This window comes from Theobroma cacao, chromosome 7 (genome assembly GCF_053813885.1).
Source record: "Theobroma cacao isolate CCN51 chromosome 7, ASM5381388v1, whole genome shotgun sequence".
NCBI classification, from domain to species: Eukaryota; Viridiplantae; Streptophyta; class Magnoliopsida; order Malvales; family Malvaceae; genus Theobroma; species Theobroma cacao.
The window spans coordinates 7,445,947-7,456,434 of NC_142645.1; the positions used below are offsets into that span (position 1 = coordinate 7,445,947).

At 31.3% G+C, this 10,488-nt stretch overlaps 1 protein-coding gene across 1 annotated transcript; it reads right to left on the reverse strand.

The window, feature by feature from the left end:
- Positions 1–574: 574 nt before the first annotated feature.
- Positions 575–6,074, reverse strand: LOC18594196 (uncharacterized). The gene is made up of 4 exons (XM_088808653.1): positions 5,354–6,074; positions 4,783–4,926; positions 1,034–3,040; positions 575–936 (listed from the first exon to the last, which is right to left on the reverse strand). The coding sequence occupies exons 1-4, from the start codon at positions 6,069–6,071 to the stop codon at positions 575–577; spliced, it is 3,231 nt and encodes a 1,076-aa protein (XP_088664779.1). The 5' UTR covers positions 6,072–6,074.
- Between the last annotated feature and the right edge of the window lie 4,414 nt (positions 6,075–10,488).

Consider the following 10,488-nt stretch of genomic DNA (forward strand, 5'->3'; position numbering starts at 1 on the left):
CTATTACAAGTTAATGAAATACATAATTTTTTTTTAAAAACCCTAATTTTTGACACCTCTAAAAGTTATAATTGTACATGTTTCTAACTTTTCTTTTTCTTTTTTCCCATTAGAAATATAAGCAATATAAATAAAATCTTATATCTCTATATAAGTGTTTTTTATGAGATTATTTTTACAAATAAAAATTATAATTACATAATATAACTTTTAATATATACTATAATATAAAATAAATTTATAAATAAACCAAAAGTTATCCACCCAATAAAATAGATCTATATAATACAATAATAAAATTTATTTGGCTTGAGTTTTCATAGCATAACATAAAACTAAAGACAATTTTGAAAATTCAATAAATTAAAGATAACATCCTAAAGCAACCATCATGCGAAGAAAAAAAAATCAAGATAGACACTTGCCTCCGAAATAAAGAAAAGGAAACAACCAATTACTAGGTAAAATAAAAGCACCTTGACCTTGATACGTTGAACTTGCACTCAAACTTATTTTCTCGATTTGGGATTCAAAGGAGTCCAATGGAAATGTCATCAACATGATGGTATTTTCATCAAGCTTGCTTGTTCGAACCCTTCAAAAACTTGATTTTGATCTTCTTCAGCTTAGCAACGATGTTTTTAATGTTAATCCTTTCTTCTGGCAACTCTTTTGAACATTCTAATGCCAATTGCAAAATAGACAATGCACAATCTTTTATTGCAAAATGTTCTCGCTCCTTGGTAGTAATTAGCAAATTGGCATCTACAACTTGAGTTAATGCACATGGTAATGACTCAGTCACCCAATGTATTAAGCTCATTTCTCCAACAAACATTTCATCTGTGGGCTTTTTTCTTGTTAAGGTTTCAATTAGAAGAATACCAAAACTGTGCATGTCGCCTTTTATGGAAACAACTCCTTGTGTTCCATATTCTACATGCAAGTCATTAAAAAAGCAATCATCAAAATATGCCAAGATTTTACATGAATTATCATATTGAATAAAAAAAGTTTAAAAGTTAAGCATTACTTGGTGCCATATACCCAATTGTTGCTAGTGTTATGGTTTGTACCGTTGAATCCTCTTCACCTAATAGCTTTGCAATGCCAAAATCACCCAAATGTGCAACCATATCTTCATCTAATAGAACATTGCTGGGTTTTAAATCACAATGGGCCACAAGAATTGTCTGACCATGATGGAGGTATTCTAATGCAGATGCCACATCAATCATAATGTTCAACCTATGCAAAATATCAAGACAATAGTTATGAGAGTATAACCACTTCTCGAGACTTCCATTAGGCATGAACTCAAGCACCAAGGCTTTAAAATCAACATTGCAGCAACTACTGATGATTTTGACTAAATTCCGGTGGCGAATGTTGTGCAAGACCTCACACTCAACTTCAAAGCTCTTGAATGATCCTTCTACCTCCAAATTAAAGACTTTTATGGCAATGTTCAATCCATCTGAAAGAGCACCTTGGTATATTGAGCCAAAACTCCCCACACCAAGTAGTTTGCTTTCACAAAAACCATTTGTGGCTTGATGAAGCTCTTGGTATGAAATTCTTCTCCAATTTGCTAAACCAATCGAATTTTCTCGATCAATTTGTTGCTTTGAATGCTTTCTTCGGCTTTGGAAGAAAAAGACAATTAAGGCAAGAATTAATAGCGTTGAGCTAACTGGCAATAGAATAAATTCTATAAGCTTAGTAGCTTTCCTTGAATGTTTAGTAGAATTACTTGTGCATGGTGGGAGTTGCAGTCGAGGGGCACCACATTGCACTTCATTGCCCATAAATGATTGAATTGTGCAGTTGGCAAAAGGTCCTCCGTTAGGAATTTCGCCATGCAGTCTATTGAATGAGACATTCAAATACTCAAGATGCAAGAGTTTTTGCAAGGACTTTGAAATAATTCCAGAAAAATTATTCCTTGACAGATCCAAGAATTCCAATCCTATCAGCCCACCAAATAGCTCAGGTATAGACCCATACAATCTGTTACCGGATAATGAAAGATGAGTTAGGTCTTCAAGATCACCAATGCTAATCGGAATTTCACTTGACAACTGATTTTCGGAAAAGTCAATAATTGTAACAACCTTCCAATTTCCAATGTCAACTGGGAGAGCCTCGCTAAGAAAATTGGAAGACAAGTTTACTTGCAAGATATCTATAAGCCGTGTGAAGGTTGAGGGAATTGAGCCACTCAACTTGTTGGAGTCAACAAATAGCTCTCTAAGAGAAATGATATCACCCAAGCATGCCGGTATTGGTCCACCCAATTTGTTACTTGTGAGATACAAGAAACCCAAACTCTGTAAACGGCATAAGTCAGATGGAAGGGATCCTTCTAACTTATTGTCTTCAAGGTAAAGACCTTGCAACTTTTCTAATCTTCCGATTGTGGTCGGAATAGATCCTATCAATTCATTGTTATTTATGTTCAGGCGGATCAAGTTGCTTAGGTTGCCAATCTCTCCAGGAATGTTGCCTCCAATGTTGCAGTACGAAGCAGTGAATATTTGTAGGGAAGTAGAGAGATTTCCTATAGACTTGGGAAGTTCACCATCGACCAATGGATTAGCATCAAATCTCAAGAACGTCAAGTTTTTGCAATATGCTAAGGATGAGAGAAAGCTGATTTCTGGGGTCGAAGGTGTGCTAGCTAAAGTATTATTTTCTAGCTTGAGCTGTTTCAGATGTCTTAGATTTCCGAGATCATTGGGAATATATACAGAAAATGAATTATATGACAAGTCCAGGTCTGTTAGCTTAGTGGCATTGGAGATGGAGGTAGGTATTGTTCCACTGAATGCATTTATATCAAGAAAAAACCGTTCAAGTTTTGGAAGCCAACGTCCTGTGCTCCACGGAAGACAACCTGAGAGATGGTTTAAAGAGAGTGAAATGACCCTTACAGTTGAGCTATTAAAGATAGCATGAGGGACATGTCCGGAGATACTGTTATTTGCCAAGTTCAAATAGTCCAAATTTGGCAGGTTGCCTATCTCAAGTGGTATTTTACCTGCCACAAAATCAGAAGTCATTTGGATTTGTTCATGTGATCCAGAAGTAAATAACAAAATTACTGATAAAATTTGTACACACATCTCTAGTTTTATATTTTATATTACAGATACATATAACAAAGAGTCAAACAATATTATTCAAATATTTACAACATTTGCAGCTTTACAGAAGCTTAACATACATAAGAAAAAATGTAACTTATTTACTGTCAATTTTTTAATGGAAAAATCAATTGCTTTTTGAAAGTTTAAATTACCGTTCTGTTAAGGAACTTCCCTTGTATAATGAAATTGATCCCTTAATTATTTCAAATTTAGCAACAACTTATAAAGCCCATTTGTTTGTCAAACGGAACGATCAAAATTATTAAACAAAGTTTTGGAATTTAGATAATACAAAGCAATATAATCTTGCACTTTGTAGTTAATTTATTATAATTTTGGCATAATTCTCCAATAAGCCCTTAAACTATTCAAGAATATTTAAAAAAGCCCTTATTCTTGTATTACGTCCAATCAAGCTCCTATATTTTTATTTTAGATCAAATAAACCCTTATAACGAATGATTGATTAATTGCCATTAGTAAAAATGTCACTTGTCATTTTATATCCACACGACACTGACATGACATTGATACAGAGGGTGAAATATACCACATGGTCATATTTTCATGTCAAATTAACATGTCATATCATCATCAATTATGATATGTTAACATATCACATCATTATCAATTATTATATTTTAGCATATCACATCAGTGCACATGGTATAGAATTACAAATGACATTTTAATTAATTCAAATTATTAGTCATAAGGATTTATTTAACTGAAAATAAAAGTTGAAGAGCTTATCTAACTCAAAATAAAAGTACAAGAGTTTGACTGAATGCAATAAAAGAATAAAAGCTTATTTGAATTTTCTTGAATAATTTAGGGATTTTTGTATATTATGTCTATAATTTTTTTATTTATACAATATAATGAAATTATATTAGAAAACGTTGGAAAAAAATAACATATATAGATAAGTAGATAATACATTTGAATTTTGGGTTGAATGATTCATCAACAAAATAGAAATAAAATACTTGATTATAAAAGAAAATGGAAATTAAAAAAAGGTGAAGGTCAATGTTAAAATTTAATTTAAATAAAAAATCATGAGATTAAATAAAGAGTGTGACACTATTACCAAAAGCTAAAAAAAATATTAAAAAAAGAAAGATGTGGAAAATCCAGATAATATCATAAGACCAAAAAGAGGTAAAATATTAAAACATGAGAATTTGATGAATAAACTACTTGTTACAATAATTAGTTGATGCAATATACTTAGAGCAATTAGTATTTACAATTAAATATTTGCGAAAATCTATAAACCAAACAGTGATAGTGAATTTAATAGAAAAAAGAATAAGGTTGAAAGAAAAATGAAATTCAGAAAAAATAGCTTTATAACTATATTTATTTATTATCTTTAAAGGATCCATAGGGATCGAAATTTACAAATTTAAGGACATTTTCATCTTATTTTGTCCATTCCTCTTCCCCCTAATCCCATAATTGCAATGGACAAAAAAAGAAAGAAAGAAAGAAAGAAAGAAAATTCTTGGGTTTCGATATATGAAATGAAGACTATAATAAGAGTGTGAATAATAATACTTATTCAAATATTAAAATATTGCAGCTATATAAAAACTGAACACAGATAAATAAGAATGTGATATATTACCTGTCAAATAATTGAAGCTAACATCAAGTACTTTCAGAAGTGTTAGGTTGCCAATGGTGGAAGGAATAGGCCCTATTAGCTGACATCGTTCAAAAGCTATTTGCTCCAAATTCAGCAGAGTACTAATTTGTGGTGGAATTTTACCTGCATAATGAAAATTTATTTCATTTCAAAACAATTGCAACAAATAAGGCCAATTTCATTTCTCTAATACAATAATAAGGCCGGCCATTTCTTTTTTAAGCAAGGAAGAATTGAACAATTAGATAAGACAAAGGCATAAAGCAATTACTTGTATTTTTCAATAAAAAATTTTACATTGTTTTGGTTTGGCTGTAAAATAATGTATGGTGTTAGCTAAAGTGGCTTCCTAATTTAGCCAAATTGGTAGTGGAAAACCAGTCTTCACCAGCATCAAACCTTATACTTTACATCAAAAGGAAAAAGGATAAAATATACATAAACTAAAAAGTGACTGTACTGAATCTAATGGAAGAAGTAATAAGGAATTTAAAGAATTACAAGAATAAAAAAGGTGACATTGTTAAAAAAAGAAAGTAAAATATTGTACGCCTAATCAATTCTGATGGGATACGACCAGTGAGATTGTTATACGACAAATCAATTCTTCGCAGGGAAGACATGTTGAATGGGATGGAAGGTATGGAACCACTTAGCTGGTTTCTTGCGAGAACAATCTCTACCAATGAAGATATGTTGAAGACTGAGGAAGGTAAGGAGCTTGAAAACTGATTGTCGTGCAAATATAAATATCTCAAGCTAGGAAGATTTCCGATTTCCACAGGGATAACTCCCATAAAGTTATCACAGCTTAAATCCAAAATTTGAAGTTTAACGAAAGAACCAAACCAAGATGAGATTTTTCCTTCGAAATGATTGTTAGACAAGATTAGAAATTTCAACCGACGCAAATTAGCCAACTCGACGGGCAACGAGCGATGAAAATAGTTGCCCCCAATATCAAGGGAAACAACAAAAGACAGATTTCCCATGTTTGGTGGTATGGTTCCAGAGAGATTCATGCGAAATAGATCCAGAGCAATGACTCTGTGGTGTCGAGATCCGCAAGTGACACCAACCCAATTGCAAATAGATGTAGCAGTTGACCAGTTGGCGGCCAAAAACTCACTGTTGACACGGGCTTTTAGTGCAAGAAGAGCCAACTGGTCTGTGCTGATGTTGGCTGTTGATTTCATAGAGAATGAAACCCCAAAATTAGACCGCATCACTACTGCCATAATAGCGAAAATGAACCGAGTGTTTCCCATGAAGTTACGTAGAAGTGAAAGGAAAATTTTTTAAAGATGAACGGAAAAGATGATGTTTCGTTCTCAATATATAGAAGGAAAATTGTGATGGGACTTATTTCCACGTGCAACTGGCCAATGCATCCTTATTTTCAAATACTTTATATATTTTTAATTATTTTATCTAATTTTATCAGCGAATTTGGTATTTTTTAGCTCATGATACCAACTTAAATAGTAGTTTTAACTAGTATAAATACATATATTAATCATTATTTATTCAACTAATATGTTTTCATTTTATAAATATTTCACTGTCAAAAAATAAGTACATCATTTTTAAAAAAAAATTGAGATACGGTCAAAATTTATTACTTTATTTAAGGTGATGAATCAAATTTACAAACCAACTTTAAACGCCCAATAGCTTTTTGAGCGATAATTGTTTTTGGTAACTGTACAGGTTTCCTTTCTTCATACTAGGTCTCTATACAATGAAAAGTCTCTTGCCAATTAAGTAAGAGACTTAGAATGACATATTGGTTCTTGAGACTAATAAATATAATTTTTTTTAAAAAAAAACAACTTTAAACTAGTATGATGCAATTTTAACCTGAACTCCTAATTTGGTTATAAATAGTAAAAAGAAATTCCGCTAAAAAATAAAAATATTTACAATTTACTATTAATTTATTACCATTATTTTTAAACCAAATTAAAAGTACTATGCTTAAAATTATACTTCTAATAACAAGTTAATTGTTTTTTTTCCTGATATATCATTTGTTCAATTGGCCAACAAAAGGCCATGTAACTTACCACGTTAGATAAAAAATAGTCACATCATCGATTAAATAGTCCGTATCATTAATTTTTTTTAAAAAAAACATGGTGTTTTTATTCTCTTCATTACCATTATGCCATCTTCAAGTCCACATCCTTGATTTAATGATGCTTTATTGATGGAAGGATCCAATTGAACATTTAATATAAGTATTTGAGTCTCTTTCATCCAGGTTTTGTAAGTTCTATGACTGGCATTTATTTTTGGTTATGTGCCAGTCTCTTAATTCAAAGGAATGATGAAAGCTTAGTTTTAGACTTATAGCTGGGCTTTTGTCCTTTTGTTGCTCAGGCTTCATGAGTAAAGGGTGGAGAGTTCTTTTTGATGTTTTGCTTAATTTATGAATGAGAAATTGCTAATATTTTCTTGAGAGGTGGTATGAAGTGCTAATGTTCAATGAAAGGAAGCACAGACCAGATTTAAATGCCAAAGAAGTCTCTAGCATGGAGACTTCAGTTGGCATTGGATTCTAGTGCTAATAAAATTGCTTTTTTTTAAAAAAAATTAATATAAGTACAATAATTTATCAAAAAAAAATTAAAATGAACCAAAATCTCTACTTTAATAAAGTATAAGAACCAAATCTGTACTTTAACCCTTTCATTCTTATTCTTTCAGAGCATAACAAAAAATGATTAAAAAGACCATTTTTATTATGTCATCCATAAATTTTATATATTACAATACAACATGCAATTAAAAATTATTACAAATTCAGCATACAAAATCTGATTTTATGCATGCTCACATAATAACTTTTGGTTACTTATCACATTAAGCTGATATATGTGGTGAGAAAAACCTGTCTAATAATTTATAAATTCTTATTAATATATGACTGATGCTGATGTAATTTTAATTAAGCATTCAACCCAAGAGGAAGAAATGAAAAGGGAAATGAAGAGGGACAATTCATAAAGGAAATTAAAAAAGATGGACAAATTGCCGTGGTAGAAAGGAAAGGCATGAAGCGTGTTGACTGTTGTATGCATGCATGTTAAAATTGTACTATAAAGACTTGTCTGCAGATACCCTTAACGTGAGTTAAGGGCCATTGTATAGCTTTTAGGGGTGAAGAGTGAAGACTACATCCACTATTTACTGTCCTTGAATAACGTATAATTAGGGGATTCAATCTGTGCTCTTACATGCTGAAGTTAAAAAAAAAAATTATTTAAGTATTTAATTTAATAATAAATATATAAACAAGAAACACAGTAAAGAGAGAAGTGCACAGAGCCTAGTGGTGTAAATAAGAGATTACTGCATCGTTACAGAGCACTAGGCTCTGTGCACTTCTCTCTTTACTGTGTTTCTTGTTTACATAGTTATTATTAAATTAAATACTTAAATAATTATAATAATGAAGCTTATTAATGCAGCTGATATATGTCATTAGAAGAACCTATCTAATAATTTATGGATGCTTATTGATGTATATGACTCAGCTGATGTAATTTTTAAACATTGAAAGCAAGAGGAAGAAATGAAAAGGTAGTGACAGAAGATGAAGAGGGGCAGTTAATTGATCAGAGTTTCCTATAAGGGTTTTTTTTACCAGTGAGAAAGGTGAATTATTTGTTATTAGTTCATAAATAATCAAAACCAACGTTTTTGTCACTCTCCTATCTAGCTAGCCAAATTCTTCTTAATTGTGATGGGACCTATTCCCACATGCTTCCCACCGCCTTTCTATGTTGAAGAGAGAATTTCATAGAGCAATTTTCGTGTTTTCTAATTTATTTGCATTGATACATATCTATATCTAAAGGGGTAAACATATAATATTACTAATAAATTAATTGGAGTATCAATTTAGATAACATAATTTTGAGTATAGAAATGCTTTTCGGCAAAAAATTTTATAGTCTATGAACTTAAACAAATATTAAATTAGAGTCCAGGAACAATTAGAACACTAATTCCACATAATACCACATATAAATGTGAAATTATAGATCCAAGGATTTTTCAACTAATTCCTTTGTATTCAGTCAAGGAATTTTTTTCGTCTAATTCTTGTTGGCTGGTGAAATTGTAGACACATCCATCTCATCTACCCTCATGCATTCAGTCATGGTCATCGTGTTGCTGGTGAAATTGTAGACACATCCCTCTCATTTACCTTCATGCGTTCAGTCATGGTCATCGATCAGAAGAGTTAATTAAGTCATCTCAATTGCTGGTAAAGAATAATTGCAGCGAGTTGTGCACGGTGAAGTTATTGCAGTTGGCCATGTAACCCTTCAAATCGACAAGCTACTAGTTTAGTTTTTCGTGTAACATGCTTTCCAATACCTATCTAGTCATTATTACTCAATTGACTATCTTTCTTCCTAATGTGGGATTCACACTTCCAATTTGAATATGCAGGAAAATTCTCGACTTTAAATTGCTTTTCCACATTAATTGACAAATGATACTTGAATAACATATTCCATATGGGACATCCTAGTTGTCAATTTCTCTGCCCACCTTTCTGCTTTACTTTTTCCTAAAACAGAATGCGTTGTTCCTTTACAAATTACAATACCAGGGGGCAAAATTGACAACCAACCCATAGAAAGGTCTAATACCGTGTTCAAAGAGAGGAAAAGCATGGAGCTTGTTGACTGTTGTGGTTCATATTTGAGGGCACACATTCAAATTCAATCTCTTTCAGGCAGTTTTTTCTCAAAAAATTGAACTAATCTTCAGTCAACAAGGTTAATTAATTGTTACATGGATCCTTAGCTTGCGTTAATCCATTTTCTTACGTTTGAAAAAAAAATATTCTTTGAATATTTAACTCAATATATATATTTTTATTATGAATTCAACATATAAAAAATGGATTTATACATAATAAATGCTCACATGACAACTTTTAATTACTTATTGCATCAAGCTGATACATATAGTTGGAAGAACCTATGGAAATAATTTATCCATGCTTATTGATGTATGACTCATGCTAATGTAACTTTTAAACATTGAAACCAAGAGGAAGAAATGAAAAGGGAAATAGTGACATAAGATGAAGAGAGGTAATTCAAAAAGGAAATTAAAAAAAGATGGGTAAATTACCGTGCTAGAAAGGAAAGGCATGAAGCATGTTGACTGTCGTTGCATGCGTACATGTTAAAATCCTACTACATACACTTGTCTGCATAGACAACCTAAGTCATTGTATAACTTTTGGGAGTGAAGAGTGATGACTACGCCCACTCAAAGGCGGAGCTAGCTAAGAGGGGTTAGGATTAAAAAATATAATACATTGATAAAATTTTAAGTAACAGTGTAACATTGTCACTTATATTTGAGAATTATATAATAATTTATTAATTTTTAAATATTAAAATCATAAAAAATAAAATTCACATAATAGAAAAAAGAAAAACATAACAAGTAGAAGATAAAACCCACATATGACATAACAAAAATATAAATAGTTAAATATGATATATAAGATTAATAATTTCGAACATATGAGTAAATAGAATAAAAATGAAAAAATATATGGACAAATTACCGTGTTAGAAAGGAAAGGCATGAAGCGTGTTAACTGTTGCATGCATACAAGTTAAAATTGTGCAACATATACTTCTCTGCATA